This window comes from Rhincodon typus, chromosome 28, assembly GCF_021869965.1.
Source record: "Rhincodon typus isolate 14 chromosome 28, sRhiTyp1.1, whole genome shotgun sequence".
NCBI lineage: Eukaryota > Metazoa > Chordata > Chondrichthyes > Orectolobiformes > Rhincodontidae > Rhincodon > Rhincodon typus.
Genome location: NC_063359.1, coordinates 38,211,426 through 38,229,180, shown reverse-complemented (window position 1 = coordinate 38,229,180; position 17,755 = coordinate 38,211,426). Strand labels below are relative to the sequence as shown.

General features: G+C 45.4%; 1 protein-coding gene across 1 annotated transcript in view; it reads right to left on the bottom strand.

Annotated features, from left to right (window-relative positions):
• sh3glb2b (SH3-domain GRB2-like endophilin B2b) overlaps positions 1-17,755 on the bottom strand; it is an 87,265-nt gene that overhangs the window by 4,179 nt on the left and 65,331 nt on the right. The window contains exons 7-9 of the mRNA XM_048613406.1: positions 17,434-17,457; positions 5,977-6,066; positions 3,052-3,152 (exon numbers count right to left, since the gene is read on the bottom strand). Coding sequence (XP_048469363.1) covers positions 3,052-3,152; positions 5,977-6,066; positions 17,434-17,457 — 215 coding nt within the window. The remainder of the gene's footprint in view (positions 1-3,051; positions 3,153-5,976; positions 6,067-17,433; positions 17,458-17,755) is intronic.

The following is a 17,755-nucleotide window of genomic DNA, read 5'->3' as shown; positions in this document are numbered from 1 at the left end:
AGTGCTGAGGGAGCGCCGCACTGTCGGAGGGTCAGTGCTGAGGGAGCTCCGCACTGTCGGAGGGTCAGTGCTGAGGGAGCGCCGCACTGTCGGATTTGCCATGCTTTGGAGTTATTGTTAGAGCATGTCTCCATGCGGCCTCCCCAGGTGATAATGACAAATCCCCCGAATGTGTTGTTTGAAAGAGGGTCCAAGAAGATTTACACAGCGTCCTGGGGACCATACTGAACTCCCAGTCACAAATGCCACAAAAAAAAAAATCATCTGCCCGTTGCTGTATAAAAACCTGTGGGATCCTGCTCTGCACTAATTGGCTGCAGTGATTCAAGCATTACAACACCAACTGCTTTGAAAATACGTCACTGGCCGTGAAGCACGTTGGGTCATATCAAGGCCGGGAAAGGTGCTATATAAATGCAAGGCCCTTTTCCTTTCCCTCTCTACGAGGAGGTGGAACTTCAAGATGACTTGCTTTCGGTTCCTGGCATCCTGTGACACAGCTTGGACAGTGTTAGGTATGGGTTGTGGGGAATATTTGTAAAATATTGTGTTGTTATGAAGACAATAACAGGTGGATACATCTAGTCATTGTTCAGGAAGAATAACCTTTTCTCAAGTGAATACAAAATGATGCAGCAGCAAAACCAGACTCAAAGATTGAGCTCAGGGTGAACCTCCTGATGGGAGTGACGAGGGTTAACCTTGTCCTAGAAATGCTGGAGTGTGGGACGGGTGGAGGGATCATGTCAGACATTAGGGGTCTCATTTTAAAACCATGAACAGGAGCTTTCAAAGTCAGAGGAATTTACAGCACGCCCCTAGCACTGGGCAGGCAAAGGCCTAGTGGTATTATCACTGTTAATCCTGAGTCCTAAGGAATGTCCTGGGGAACAGAGTTCAAATCCCACCATTTTTTAAATTTTCAATAAAAAAGTCTGGAAGTAAGATGATGAAGAGACCATTGTTGATTGCTGGAAAAACCCATCTGGGTCACTAATGCCCTTCAGGGAAGGAAACTGCCATCCTTACCTGGTCTGGCCTACATGTGACTCCAGACCCACAGCAATGTGGTTAACTTTTAACTGGGATGGGCAATGAATCCTGGCTTAGCCAGCAACGCACTCAATCCGTGAATGAATAATAATAATAATAATAAAAAAATCACAAACCCAGATCTGTACTTACATTTCTCTGTTGGAGCTGGAAGCGTGAAATTAAAATTGCAGAGAAGTTAGTAAGGGTCAAACTTTCCCCTCTCCCAAAGCCCCTCCAACTCTGAGAGGATACTGTGAGCTCCAGGCCCACCCTGTGAGATGTAAACGTTGGGATCTGATCTGGCTCAGTAACCCCTCCCTCACCCTCAGTGGTTTCTCTCCCTAACCCATTTCACTGGCTCTGAGTCACAAAGGATTCCTGGTTATCATCAGATTTATCCAGTCTCTTTGCAATCGCTCTTATCAGCTGAAATTACACAGACACTCAGAGAAAATAACAGGGACGGAGATATTGGGGGTGTGGGGGGGGGGGGGGGGGGGAGGGGGAGAGGGGGAGGGGAGTGGGAGGGAGGGAGCGAGTGACAGAGAAAGGGGTACAGTGAAAAAGCTGCAAGAGAGACAGAAAGAAAGAGGGAAGAGAATAAAAGAGGAGCTGAGAGAGGGTTTGAGCTTTAGGGAGAGGCTGAATAGGCTGGGGCTATTTTCCCTGGAGCGTCGGAGGCTGAGGGGTGACCTTATAGAGGTTTATAAAATCATGAGGGGCATAGATAGAGTGAATAGCCAAGATCTTTTCCCCAGGGTGGGGGCGGAGTCCAAAACTAGAGGGGCATGGGTTTAAGGTGAGAGGGGAAAGATTTAAAAGGGACTCAAAGGAAACTTTTTCACGCAGACGGCGGTGTTTGTATGGAACAAGCTGCCAGAGGAAGTGGTGGAGCTGGTACAATTACAACATTTAAAAGGCATCTGGATGGGTACATGAATAGGAAGAGTTTAGAGGGATATGGGCCAAATGCTGGCAAATGGGACTAGGTCAGATTGGGATGTCTGGTCGGCATGGACTAGTGGGACCGAAGGGTCTGTTTCTGTGCTGTATGACTCTAGGTGAAAGACAGAGAGACAGAAGGGGTTGGTGGTCACCGTTTGACTGTTCCATCAGGTTTATCAGCAGTGGGGTTTCTCGCCCGGTCACATGGTGATGGACAGGGCTTTGGAATTTGTGTTTGATGAGGGCGACGTGCCAGGACTGGGTTGGGACAGTCAGGTCTGAGGGCTATGGGGTGGAAGATTCAGCAGGAGGGGGAGTTGTGGCAGGCTGGTATCTGGTGAGTTTACAGACGGGGGCAATAGGTGGTTTCAGTGATGGTGCAGACAACTGGAAACTTAGCTCAGGATCAAAGGTGACATCCAAGTTACAACCAGCCTGGTCCACCAGATACAGATACCAGGGAGAGGGATGAGGGTCAGTGGCTGGTTTAGAGTGAGGAATCTAAGGCTTTAATCTTCACAGTATGCAGGTGGAATTGTTTTTCTAGGATAAACACTCTGGGACATAATATGACAGTGATTTGCAAAGTAACATGTGAGAGTGTAGTAAGAATTTAAACCTAAGGTTCCCAAAGTCCTTCCCCAATGAGGGTTTTTAAAACTATATTCAGGGGTCAAGGGTATCCCTGGCTGGGCCCAGCATTTATTGCCCGTCCCTAGTTGCCCCTTGAGAAGGTGGTGGTGAGCTGCCTTTTTAAACCACTGTAGTCCATGTGCTGTGGGTACATCCCCAATGTCATTAGGGAGGGAATTCCAGGATTTTGACCCAGTGACAGTGAAGGAATGGGGATATATTTCCAAGTCAGGATGGGGAGTGGCTCGGAGGGGAACTTGCAGGGGATGGTGTTCCCATGTATCTGCTACCCTTGTCCTTCTGGATGGTAGTGGGTTTGGAAGGTGCTGTCTGAGGACCGTTGGTGAGGATCTGGGTACTAACCCTTTGTGAACACCTTCCCCTACATTTCCGTGTAAACCATGCTGTAAATTTCTGAAACTTTTGGGAGCTCCTTACCTGCCCAACAGTTTCTGCAGGTCCAGGGTATACTGGTAACACTGGGCATAATAGGTGGCTTGTGCCTCGACAAATTCATGCAGGCAGCGAAGGTGGTTAGTCTGTGAGAAACAACGGTTTTTAAAACTACAATCAGAAACTCAGAATTCTTCAAATAAACAGAAAACTCTCCAGCCAAGCAGGTCTGCCTCACTGCTCTCTTTGCCCTTCACCTCATGGAATAAACATAGCAACAACTTACGTAGCGCCTTTGACATAATACAACATCAGAAGTTACGTTGCAGGAGCATTACATGGAACAAAATGAGGCCACGTAATTAGGTCAGATTACTGAAACTCGGTTTGAAGGAATGTCTCAGAGCAGGAGGGTGATGCAGAGAGGCAGACAGCTTCAGGGAGGGATATCCCAAGCTCAAGGCTGCAAGGAGGAAGAACACAACCACCAACAGTTGAGAGATTCCCACCGGAGGTGTGCAAAAGGCCAGAATTGGAGGGGGGTGTGGGGACCTCCAACGGCTGTGGAGCAGGTGAGGAACAGGAGTGGGCCATTCAGCCCCTCAAGCCTGTTCTGCCCTTCAGTGGTTGATCCGTGACCTAGCTCCTTGTACCTGCCTTTGGTCCATATCCCTCATTACCTTTGCTTAACAAAAATGTGTCTATCTCAGATCTAAAATTAACTGCTGTCTGTTGGAGAGGGTTCCGAACCTCTCCCACCCTGTGTGTGTGGAAATGCTTCCTAACATCTCTGGCCCTGATTCTCAGACTATGTCCCTTGGTTCTAGAATCTCCAACCAGTGAAAATAGTTTATCTTTACCTACCCTGTTGTTTCCTGCAGGCTTTGATCAGATCAATCTTAACTTAGTAAATTCCATGTTACTGAGGTAGAAAGCCTGACCAACTTCTCTGTCACCTGCAAAGCCTCATCACTTTCCCACACAAAATGCTGGAGACGTAACAGCTGCCCTTTAACCTCTTCACCATCCCAAGGCCCCAAATTCTCCCTCCAGGTGAAGCCTGTACTACTTTCAATCCAGCCTATGATTATACGATGGCCTAGTGGGATTATCGCTGGACTGTGAATCCAGAGACCCAACTAATGTTCTGGGGACCGGGTTCGAAGGTAGAATTTGAATGCAATAAAAATCTGGAATTAAGAGTCTCGTGAGACAATTGCTGATTGTTGGAAAATTCCATCTGATTCCCTAATGACCTTCAGGGAAGGAAACTGCTATCCTTACTTGGTCTGGCCTACATCTGACTCCAGATCCACAGCAATGTGGTTGACTCTTAACTAGCCTCTGGGGTGGGGAATAAATGCTGTCCGAGCCAGCAACATCCTCACCCCACGAATTGAAAAAAAAACCTAGGTATTTCTATTGCCATTTCTTTTCATCCTCAGGAGAATGAACAATTCCATTATACAGTCTGTCCCGTCTTCCACTCTGTCCCAGACCTTCCTTCTGCCTTTATTGGCCCCAGCTCTTGCTCAAAACTGATTCCATCTCTAGCGTTCCCCAATTCTGACGGGAGATCACAGACTTGAAATGTTACCCCTGTTTCTCTCCCTCCTCAGATGCTACCTCTAACGTGCTGATTTTTTTTTCATCCCTAGTACTTCCAGTGTTTATTTTAGGTTAAGGGGAGATTTGATAGGAGCATTTAAAATTATACAAGGTATTTGGTTCAGGGTGTAGGCAAGAGAAATGAAAGACAGGGAGAACTGACAGGAGAGACACAGATTTAAAACAAAAGCAGCAATTGCTGGAGAAACTCTGCAGGGTCTGGCAGCATTCAGTGAGAGAAAGCAAAATTAATGTTTCAAGTTCAGCGGCCCTTCTTCACAACTGGACCCGAAACATTAACAAAAATGAATTGCTGGAAACGTTCAGCTGGTCTGGGAGCATCTAGAACAAATAATACAACACAGGAACAGGCCCTTCAGCCCTCTAAACCTGTGCCGACACATTCTGCCCTTCCATACTAAAACTGTCTTCACTTACAGGATCCGTATCCCTCTATTCCCTTCCTATAGATGTATTCCTCCCGGTGTTTCTTGTATTGTGCCTGCTTCCACCAGCTCCTCTGGCAGTGCGTTCCAGGCACTCACCACCCTTTGTGTGGAACAAGTGCCTCGCACATCTCTTTTACACTTCTTCCCTCGCACCTTGAACCTGTGTCCCCTAGTAATTGACCTCTCCACCCTGAGAAAAAAACCTCATACTTTCCACTCTATTCATGCCATTCATAATCTTTTCAACTTCTATCAGGTCGCCCCTCAATCGCCTGTGTTCCAGTGAAAAACAAACCCAGCTTATCCAATTTTTCTTCATAACTAAAATTCTGGAAAGTTCTGGAATATGTGCAAACAAGATTTACAAGTTTGTTACTGAGGCTGGGTGGGTTGTGCCTTTTCTTTCCTGGAGTGTCGGAGGCTGAAGGCTGACTGTATAGAGGTTTATAAAATCGTGAGGGGCATGGATAGAGTGAATAGCAAATGTCTTTTTGTTTGCCCAGGGTAAGGCAGTCCTGAACCAGAGGGCACAGGTTTAATGTAAGAGGGGAAAGATTTAAAAGGGGCAACTTTTTCACACACAGTGTAGTGTGTGTGTGGAATGAGCTGCCAGAGAAAGTGGTGAGGGCGGGCACAGTTACAACATTCAAAAGACATTCGGACAGGTACATGGATAGGAGAGGGTTTACAGGGATATGGGCCAAATGCAAGCAAATGGGACTAAGGTTAGGAAACCTGGTCAGCGTGGACGAGTTGGGCCGAAGGGTCTGTTTCTGTGCTGTATGACTCTATTAGACCCAGTGTCATAACCACAACACCACCACCTCATTGGGCCAAGCCAGAATTTGGTTGCAGGAACGGTGCAAACACGTTATAAAAAATACACAGATGGTAGAAGTGACGTGACACTTACATGAGTACTGCTGATACCCTCCAGCAGTAATCTGGTAACCTCTGCCTGATGATCAAACCCTGTCTGAGCCAGTCGTAACTCTTGTTCCGCCTGTAAATAGAGAGGGGGTGGGGGGGGGAGAGAGAGAGAGTTCGGATTGTGGGAGCAGGAGGGGAAGATGGGGGTGAATAAAACCATTCGTTAAGACGATGACCCTCAAACAGCACACACAGAGACAAACCTGAATGAGACACAGCTCCACAGTGAGCCCAATATCTGGGCCAGTCCCTGCCCTCTGACACAGTAATTGTGTGAGCGTGCCTGGGTGAACGAGCCAGTAGCAACCATAAAGATCAGGATTTGAAGATATTCACGAGAGTGTCGAATCCTGGTCAGCTAGCTGGGTTGGACTACTGACTTCAGTCAGTCTCTGAATCACACCAGGGCAGTGGCTGGAGGACTATTGATCTCAGTAGGATAATAGGTCAGCACAACATCATGGGCCAAAGGGCCTGTACTGTGCTGTACTGTTCTATGTTCTATGACTGGGTGTAAAATACACACCGTTACAGTGCACACTGGCAACGTCAGATCTGTCCAGACCATCAAACCCGACCAAGTGTCGGGAATGAAGACCTGGCCAATGGAAACTCACGCTGAAATGGTGCAATGTGAAGACGGGGCTGGCCATTCGCAGCTGCTAGGCCCCTGCTGCCATGTTTGTGTGTGTGGCCATTCTGCACCCTTCCCTCTCAACTATCTAATGTCATCACGTGCTTCCAAAAAGTGTCCTACTGTCTCAGTGCAATCATGAACAGATTAAATAAAGTAATTCTGCAATGCTTCGTTTGTCATCTGAAATAAACAATCAAAACAGGTGATTTTTATCACATTGTAAAAACATTTCTCGCAACAGAATTATCCAAATACTTGCTAATAACTATCATGCACTCTAGGATGGGTGGTTTCAGATTACTACTATCTGAACTGAATCACAATCCTTCTGGTAGTTGCTGAAACGCAGAAAGTGAAATGCAAGGTTACACACACATCGCACAGCAGATCGAACCGCCCTCACACTGGAGGGTGACGGGGAAAAAGAACTGTATCTAATCTGTCTAGACAACAACAAGAATGCAGATCTCACTCCGAATCCCACCTCGAGACCAAGGTCCAATCTCTGGGATTGACTTTGTGCCCGTTCATGACGGTTGGCTGGGATTTGGCAGAGCGGTTGCTCAAAAGGTGTTTCCACCCCCAACTCCCTTGTGTGAGGGATGAGGGGCTGAGGGGTACCACTCTAAAACACAGGGTCACCTGTTTAAAATGAGGAGAATTTTCTTTTCTCCCTCTGAGGGTCATGAGTCTTTGGGACTCCCTTCCCCAGGCAGCGATGGAAGGGAGGGCTCTGAATATTTCTAAGTTGGAAGCGGACAGATTCTTAACTAACAAGGGATCCATCCAGAAGAAACAAAACCAGTAAAACTGGTGGAGACTGGGCAGACTGGCCGTCAAAATAAAAATAGAGGGTCAGCAAGATTATTGAAGAAACCCGTCTGAGAGAAGAGCAGGACTAGCAGCTCAGTGTTTCCAATACAGAAGCTACAGGCATGACAGAAGTACAAGTAAGTGAGGAGGGGATGTTGATAAAGGAGGACATAACAACAGTGCTTAGAGAGGATATTCTTCAGGGGTCATCAAATGAGGCCATGTGGTTAGAACTAAGAAACCAGAAGGGGATGATCACACTGTTGAGACTGTATTATTGACACCCAAATAGCCAGCGGGTACTAGAAGAGCAGATGTGTAGAGAGATTACGGATACCTGTAGGAATGATAGAGTAGTACTGGTTGGTGATTTTAATTTCCCCTGTATTGACTGAGCCACCCACAGTGTGAAAGCCCGGGTGGGGTGGAATTTGTCGAACGTGTCCAAGAAAGTTTCCTAAATCAATATGTAGAGAGCCCTACTCAGGAGGGTGCAACACTGGACGTCCTCTTAGGAAACAAGGTTGGGCTAGTGACTGAAATGTCAGTTGGAGAGCACTTTGGTCCTGTGACCATAAAACTCTCTTACTTTTAACATCATTATGGAAAATGATAGGGCAGGTCTACAGGTTAAGGTGCTAAACTGGAGCAGGGACAATTTTGGGGCCATTAGGCAGGATCTAGCAGAGGTCGATTGGGTGAGTCTGTTTGAAGGAAAAGGAACTAGTGGCAATTGGGAGGCTTTAAAAGTGTAATATCAAGAGTCCAGGGACAGTATCACCCTGTTTAGGTGAAGGGAAAAACTGGCAGGTTTAGGGATCCCTGGCTATCGAGGGATATTGAGGCTCTGGTTAGGAAAAAGAAGGAGGCATACATTGGGTTTAAGCTATTGGGCATAAGTGAATTCTTAGATGACTATAAAAAGAGTAGGAACACACCTAACAGGGAAATCAGAAGAGCAAAAAGAGGGTGTGAGATGGATCTGGCAGATAAGGTTACAGATAATCCCAAAAGGTTCCATAGCTATAGTAAAAGAAAGAGGGTGGCTAGGGAGAGAATAGGTCTGCTTAAAGATCAGCGTGGCAGTCTATGTGTGGAGTCACATGAGATGGGGAGATTTTTAATGAATATTTCTCCTCAATGTTTACTGATGAGAGAATCATGGATGCTAAGGAAATTAGGGAAACAAGTGGGGATGCTTGGGCCACATACATATTACCCGAGAGGAGGTGTTTGCAGCCTTAAAGCACATTAAGATGGATAAATCCCCTGGGCCTGATTAAATCCATCCTCAGACATTGTGGGAGGCTGGGAAGAAATTGCAGAGGCCCTTGTAGAGATTTTTGTTTCGTCTTCAGCCACTGGTGAAGTTCCCAAAGACTGGAGGGTGGCTGATGTTGTTCCATTGTTTAAGAAAGATGAGCCAGGGAACTACAGGCCAGTGATCCTGACATCAGCGGTAGGCAAGTTATTGGAGGCGATTCTGAGGGACAGGATCAACCAACATTTGGACAGTCAAGGTCTGCTTAGGGATAGTCAGCATGGATTTGGCTGAAATGGATTTGTCATGTCTGACAAATCTTTTAGAGTTTTTCAAAGAGGTAACCAAGAGGATGGATGAGGTCTATAGGGACTTTAGTAAGGCCTTTGACAAGGTCCCGCATGGCAGGCTACTCATGAAGGTGAGGTTGTATGGAATCCAGGGAGAGCTAGCTAATTGGCTCCAAAATTGGCTCGATGGTAGGAAGCAGAGTGTGATGGTTGAAGGTTGTTTCTCGGACTGGACACCTGTGACTAGTGATGTACCACAGGGGTCTGTGCTGGGACCTTTGTTATTTGCTATTTATATAAATGATCTGGATGTGAATGTACGAGGCATGATTAGTAAGTTTGCTGATGATACAAAATTAGGAGGTACCGTTGATGGCGAAGGTTATCAAAAATTACAGAGGGATCTTGATCAGATGGGGAAGTGGACTGAGAATTGACAAATGCAATTTAATATAGGTAAGTATGAGGTGTTGCGCTTTGGTAAGTCAAACCAAGGTAGGACTTGTACAGTAAATGGTAAAGTCCTGAACAGTGTTGTGGAACTGAGGGACCTAGGAGTATAAGTATGTAGTTTGTTGAAAGCGGCCTCACAGGTGGACAGGGTGGTGAAGAAGGCTTTTAGCATGCTGGCCTTTATTGGTTGAGGCATTGAGTATAGGAGTTGGGACGTTATGTTACAGTTGTATAAGTCGTTGGTGAGGCCGCACTTGGAGTATTTTGTGCAGTTTTGGTCACCCTGTTATAGGAAAGACATAGTTCAACTGGAAGGTGTGCAAAGAAGATCTATGAGGATGTTGCCAGGACTAGTAGGCCTGAGTTATAGGGAGAGGTTGGCCAGGATAGGATTTTATTCCTTGGAATGTAGGAGAATATGGGGTGATCTTATTGAGGTGTATAAAATCACAAGGGTCACGGATAGGATGAATGCATATTGTCTTTTTCCCAGGGATGGGGAGTTTAAAAGTAGAGGGCATAGGTTTAAAGTGAGAGGGGATAGATTTAAGGAGGACCTGAGGAGCAACTTCTTCACACAGAGAGTGGTGTGTATATGGAATGGGCTGCCGGAGAAAGTGGTTGAGGCAGGTACAATAACAACATTTAAAAAACATTTGGATAGATACATGGGTGGGAGGGCTTTAGATGGATATGGACCAAATGCAGGCAATTGGAACTGAGTGGGCACCATGGTCAGCATGGACCAGTTTGGGCTGAAGGGCCTGTTTCCATGCTGTATTACTAATAGGCAGGAATGTGGAGTTGATCAGATCAGATCTTATTGAATAGGGAAAGCAGACTCAAGGGGTCAAGTAGCACATCTTGTTCCTATTTCTTATGTTTCTATGTTTTATTGCCAGACTCTGTGGTTAGTTTGGTCAGAAGCTCTGTTCATTGTAGCTCTTGTTTTAATAGACTGCCTGCTGTAAGGTTTGCCACAAATCCATTTGTTATGAATTGTACAAAACAGTGATCGATAAATACTCTACACAGCTTCCTGCTCAGATTCTAGCGTGGGTGGAGCGGTCTAGAGATGCAAGGTACCTCTGTGTAAATGTCCAGTAATCCACAGGCCTAGGATAATCCTCAAAGGTCACAGGTTCAACTCCCAATTAGCAGCTGATGGAATTTAACTTCAATTAAGAGAATCCGGATTTTGAAAATTAGTCTCCATGATAATTGCCTTGAAATTATCATTGATTGTTCCAAGAAAACTATTCAGTCTGTTATCATAGAATCCCTACAGTGTGGGGGCAGGCCATTTGGCCCATCGATTTCACACCGACCCTCGGAAGATCATCTCACCCAGATCCACCCCCCTAACTCGATCCTTGTAACCCTGCATTCCCCATGGCTAACCAACCTAGCCTGCACATCCCTGGGCACAATAGTATGACCAACCTATCTAAGCAGCACATCTTCGAACTCTGAGAGGAAACCAGAGCACCTGGTGGAAACCCACGCAAACACGGGGAGAACGTGTAAACTCCACACAGACAGTCGCCCGAAGGTGGAATCAAACCTGGGTCCCTGGCACTGTGAGGCAGCAGTGCTAACCACTGAGCCGTCCTGCAGGGAAGGAAATCTGCTGTCTTTACCCAGTCTGGCGTACAAGTGACCCCATACCCACAGCAACATTCGTAACTCTGAACTACCCTCTGAAATGGCTCTGGCAAGTGATGCAGTTCGAGGGCAATTAGGGATGGGCAACAAATGCTGGCCTTGCCAGCAAACAGCCACATCCCATGAAGGAATATTCTGCGCAGTAACTGGGCCATATCAGACACTGCCTGCTCACTTAAGGCTGTGGTTTGCAATGGGTTGGGAAGGTCACACGGATCTTTCTGAGGGAACCGTAAGGAGATGGGGCATGGGGGACTTGAACCACTTCTTTGAAGACTCACAAATTAATGGAATCTTTTAGAAGAATTGTGAAGGAGTTGTGCAAGAAAGAATAGAACAGTCGATTTTGGAAGAGAGTCTGCTTCTGGTGATCTGGTCACGAGCCATGGTGCAGAACAGGAGCTGGAGTAGGCCATTCAGCCCTTCAAGCCTGCTATGTTGGCTGGTCTTCCACCTCAATATCACCTTCCTGCCCCAAATCCCTTCATTCCCTTATTACCCTATAATTCATGTCTGGAATAAAGAATTCTGTGACAATAAGAGTGATTTATTCTGTCCTGTTTCTCTTGAAGAAGGGTATTGTAACCATGGTGCCTGCTCCATGGAAAGCAGAGTAAATAGTTTTGGAAGTTTTTTTAAAAAGAGAAGGGGCATGAGTGGGTGGAGTCAGGCTCACACACAGACCCAGGGTTTTAGTTTTGTTTTCAGTTGTTGAAGTTGGGGCTTTGGAGTTGAAGCTGCTCGATACAGCTCTGTCTCTGCTGTTGCAAAAAGCTTGGGTTCTCTCTCTCTCTGCTGCTAGATTCATTCTGTCTGTGTTGCCCTCTCCTGGCTGGAGGATAGAGCAGGTGAGGGAAATCTGTTTTGCTGAATTTGCCTTTGCCAAGGGTGTGTTTATGGGATGATGCAATATTGGAACAGTTGATGAGTAGTAGTTAAATAACATTATGTTGTTAAGTATTATGTTGTTAAAGTTATGCCAATTCTTTGTTTTTTGTTTGTATTCTTAAACACAGTTAAAATAAAATGTGCTTTGCTTAAAGCCTAGTGGTGTGACCAATTGAATCACATCTGGAACACAGCACTCTACATTTTCCTTTAAGTAAGATAAAAGCTAGGGTCTAGGCTATCTCCTCGATATATTTTGAGGGGGTTTGGTCTGGTCCATAACAATCTCAAAGGTTCACAACCTTTTGACTAAAGGAAGTGCTTCTTATTTCAGCCCTAAATGACTGACACCTTTTCCCGAGACTGTGCTCTAGATTCTCCATTCAGGGGAAACAAGTCTTTCAGCACCAATTCTATCAAGCTGATTAAGAACTGTACATATTTCGATTAGATCGCTAGTCAGTCTGCTAAACTCTGCAGAGTGTAGGCTTGACTAGGTCTCTCTCTAACTGTTGACATGCGTACAGTCAGGGATATTGGACAGGATTGCTTTGTTATGTCCCTGCTCTCACTCCTGTTGCGGAGTTAGGAGCAGGTTAGGAATTGCTCCTACACCTCACTGCTCTGCAGTGACACCTGTGTCAATCATCATCATCTAATATTCCATCCTCGACCTCCCATGTGCAGCACCAAATGAATAACAGCACTGGCCATTGGTCAGACACAGACAAATATAACCACAGTGATAAAAGCAAAGTTCTGCAGATGCTGGGAATCTGAGACAAAAATAGAAATTGCTGGAGAAACTCAGCATGTCTGGCAGCATCTGTGGAGACAGAACCAGAGATAACATTTGATATCCAGTGACCCTTCTTCAGGTTATAATTCTGAACAGTCACATTGGCCTCAAAATACCAATGCTTTGTCAGAGATACTGCCAGACCTACTGAGTTTCTCCAGTCCATTTTGTTCTAATTACAATTAAAATAAAAATGCTCAAGTAAACGTTTGACAGTTCAGTACTAGAGCACTGCTGAAGAAGACACATTTTGTCAAAGGTTTTTGTCTTGCATTCACCGGGGTAATTCAAAAGAAACACCAGTGTAAAGGGGGAACAACATTTTAAAATGTTTAGTAAGTATGTCAACCAATCAGCATTCTCTTCTCTCCCCTTTGTATTGGTATTCTTGTGAACTGTCCTGATGAGTGCAGGACCAAAGCTTTGACAATGTCTTAGTCAACAATGCTCAAAGATATTCCATTTAAAACATACAACTAGAAGGCTTAAAAACACACCCTGTATTTAGAGAGATACTGCATTAGACATTCCAAAGTAAGAAGCATACAATTAATTAGCATTTAATTACCAATAATTCATTTTCAAACCCCCACCAGACCCAATAATGTTCACAGACCTGTGTTACCCCACATTAGACAAAGCAGCAAACCAGGTTTTAGGGATTGGTTCTGAAGCAAGTTACAATTCATCACCCAGTGCAAGATAACCAAAAATGGACAATCTAATGGAATCATAGAATCCCTACTTTGTGGAAGCAGGCCATTCAGTCCATCAAAAATCTGCTCCAACTCTCCAAAGAACATCCCACCCAGATCCACACCTCTACCCTATCCCTGTAACCCTGCATTTCCCATGGCCAACCCACCCAGCCTGCACATCCCTGAACACTGTGGGGCAATTTAGCGTGGCCAATCCACCTAACCTGCACATCTTTGGACTGTGGGAGGAAACCGGAGCACCCGGAGGAAACCCACGCAGACACAGGGAGAATGTGCAAACTCCACACAAACAGTGGCCCTCGGCTGGAATCGAACCCGGGTCGCTGGTGCTGCAAGGCAGCCGTGCTGACCACTGAGCCATGTCTAAAGAGCTCTGATTAGAGGTACAAAGGGCTAACAGCAGGTGTTTAAATTCAAGTGTTTTCTCATGCATTAAGGCAAAATGAAAACACATACCAACGGCAGCAACACACTGGTGTTAATACAGCTGCAGCGTTAAAAACATGGGAATGGGTATTATATTCTGAAGAACTTCAAGCTCTCGATTTTCTTAAACAATGCACCCCCTTAATCAGGGAGCACATGGGAGCTAGCTCTGAAAAAGAGAAAGTTGTCCCAGATCAAGTCTAGCACCTGAACCTTTTGTACATAGATGCAGGACTGAAACAAAGTCCCACACAAGGTGAAGCTGTCTACAGATGATCTCACTCCATCACAGCTCCTCAAGCTCAGTCTACTCAGTGGAAAGTGGTAACCAAGGCTTTAGCTTTTGGGCATTTTCCCAAATCATCAATATCTAGCCAATCCCTTGAACACACACCTGTCATTTTCTAGAATGATCCATATTCCATTTGTGGTTATTTAATTAAACTGTTAAAAGATATTGATGTAATTTTTCCCGAAAAAAATTAAGAACAGTTCCCAAAGGAAAGCCAAGAACTGTCTATAAAGCTGCAACACATAACTCTTTAAAAAGACAGCATTTGTTTTAATCTTTGGAGGTAAAGGATACAATTTGTTTCAGAAATCAATCACAACAAAGTGGTTTCTTTAAAATTGCAGATTTGAGTCTTTTGAATTCATTTTTTGAGACGGATAGATTTAATTTAGAAAGGAACTGGAGAGCCATCAGATCCTGAGGCATGCTGGGAACAGGAATGTGAATTTCAGATTTGCAATTTCACTTCACTCAAATCTGCAAAGATCAACATGCATAAGGCAATAGTTAGAGACACAGCATGAATACCACGAGCAGTTGTACAAGTGTCTACACATAACCCTTGTATTGCAGCTTTAGCCCTTCAATCTCCTCCGCTCCTTCCCCGGAGGCATTGAAAAAACTAGAGCGTTGGGCACAGGGTAGATACAAGGGACAATATCAAACATCATCAGTGTACCTTAACTACCCATCTCTACCTTGTTCGAAAGCCAACTGCCCATGTTTTAGATTTTAGGTATTTGAGACCCAAACGGGTGAAAAACAACAACAGAAGAGCCAAATGTGATCTGGGAGACACAATCAGGGCTGAACTCTGAATCTCTGAACCATGTAAAAATAACCCATTTGAGAGAGAGGAACAGGAGAATTTCGTTTCTCACGGCAAAGAATCTTCTGGAACTCTCTTGCTCAAAAGGCGGTGGCAGTAGAGCATTTCAATATTTTTAAGGCAGAGGGAGATGGATTCTTGATAATTAAGGGGGTGAAAGGTAATCAGGGGAGGGTAGGTAGGAATGTGGAATGATCAGATCAACCATGGTCTTATTAATTGCAGTTTTGTACATTCAGCTGTTTGATATTTGCTGCAGTATTTACTGCATTGTTCATTGATGAACTGAACACATCAAACTAGGAACTGGATAAGACTATTCAGCCCCTTGGCCTGCTCCAGGCTTCAACAAATTGAGGCTGATCTTTTGCCTTAGCTCCTCCTAGCCCCACGTCCCCTCACTCCCTTAGGACCCAAAAATCTACCGACCTCTGTCTTGAACATACTCAACCACGGAGTATCTGCAAGGAAGGAAGAGAATCCCAAAGATTCACAATCCTCTGAATAAAGAGAATGAACAGTGACCCCATCTCCTAGATTCTCTGGTGCAGAGTGGGAGGGGACACATGACTTCTGTATCTACCCTGTCATGGCCTTGAAGATTTTATATGCTTCAATGAGATCACCTTTCAGTCTTTCCAACTCCAAGGAAGGTTAAGTCACGTCTACTCAATCCTTCCTCGTGGGATAATCACCTCATCCCGAATCTAGTGAACCTTTGACACACTCCCCCCAGGATGAACGTGTCCAATTTTAGGCAGACATACCAAAACTGCACACAGTGCTCTAGGTGTGTCCTCACCAATGGTCTATATTACTGCAGTAAGATGCCCCTACTCTTCAAATACAACACGGTTGTGAATAAAACACCATCATACCAGGGGCATTCCTAATTGCTTTGTAAACATGTACTTTCTGTGGTTCACATGAGCATCTAGTTTCACTCCAAAATATAGAGGTCAACAGCAGGGAAAACCCTTTGGCCCATCGAGTCTGTACTGGTCCAAAACAAGTCCCTCACCATTCTAATCCCACATTCCAGCACTTCGCCCACAGCCTTGTGATGCCTTGGCAGGTTCCTCCTATCTTCAGTGGTTTTTGACATTTCTACCTCCACCCAGATTTCTGGATTGGAAACTGGAATGGGATAACCCCACGTCCATATTGCTGCACTGAGCCCGAAAGACCACTTTATAAATTTGAATTATCGCCGGGTTTTAATCCCCATCCTCAGCGATAATGTAATAGATTTCCTGTTTCTCTGGGCCTCTGGGTGGTGGTGAGGGGGAAGGAGTTTAATGTCCAGTTATTCACATTGTTAACTTTCATTTAGGGTTAAGAAGAAACAAGGGTGGCTACTTTAATTGTCTGAGCGTATATACAGGGAGAGAGAGGGCTCTTGTGGTGCAGTGGTAGTGTCACTACCTCTCTGTTAGGAGGCCTGGGTTTAAGTCCCATCTGCTCGAGAGGTGTGTCATAGCATCTCTGAACAGGTTGGTTAGAATAAAAAAAAGCACACCCAAGGGCCTTCTTGTGGCACAGTGGTAGTATCCCTACCCCTGGACCAAGAGGCCCAGATTCAAAAAATATATAGGGAGAGAAGCAACTCTTGTGGCGTAGTGGTAGTGTCCCTACCTCCAAGTCAGGAGGCCTGGGTTCAAATCCCATCTGCTCCAGGGGTGTGTATCCTGACATCTCTGAACAGGTTGGTTACAGAAAAATAAAATCTAAAGGGGTGCATCTGTAGCACTGGAAGTGTGGAAGGAGCTGTAAGACTGAGAAGTGAATAAACTCTCCGCACAAAGAGGAGGCTTTCTGCCTCACTGACTGGCTTGGATCCAGATTTGCGTATGGAAAAATGAATGCAAGAAGGCGATGAGTGAACTCATTCTGCTCTCTCTGCTCAGCACAAATTGCACCCTGGGCCTAGTCTCCCTTGGGCTGTAGTGTGTACACAAACCATGTCTGAATACCACCTCCCCTCCCACCCCACTCTCCTTCTAGTGTACCTTCAGCAACCCTTCTGCAACGAGAGCTCTTTCTCTCCTGTACAGCACCAACTCATGCCTGGGTGTTGTCAGCGAATTTCTGGTACCCTGTTCACATTTTGACAGCCCGTGGGCCTTTAACATTCAGAATGTAAAAAGACTGCGGGTGGGAATAGCTCTGATCTGAAACGCCCCGACAAGTTCAGATTTCAAGTTGAGGGGGTCATAGCCCTGTTTCTAAGTGATCAGAGTTCAGGGCTGATTCATCTCGAGATGGTAAAAAATCTCGTCAGTAAGGTCCCCCCAGATCACCAAGTGATCAGCAGTCTAGTTTTTCCAGTACCTATATTTCCCGGCGCGTTTTCATTTCAGATACTTACTTTTGTCACCTCATCACTCCAGAGCTGCAAATCCACACAGCAACAAGAAAGGTGGTGAGTGGTTGATATTGGAATGAGCTTATTGTTACTGACTTTTAACACAATGGATGGTCACAGCATGATGTTAAATATGCCACACGCACACACAAACACACACACACTCAACAACATGCATTAGATGTACATAGGCTCACAAGAGAAGAACAGAAAACATATTCATACTGGGGGAGATAGTAGGGACTGCAGATGCTGGAGAATCTGAGATAACAAGGTGTACAGCTGGATGAACACAGCAGGCCAAGCAGCATCAGAGGAGCAGGAA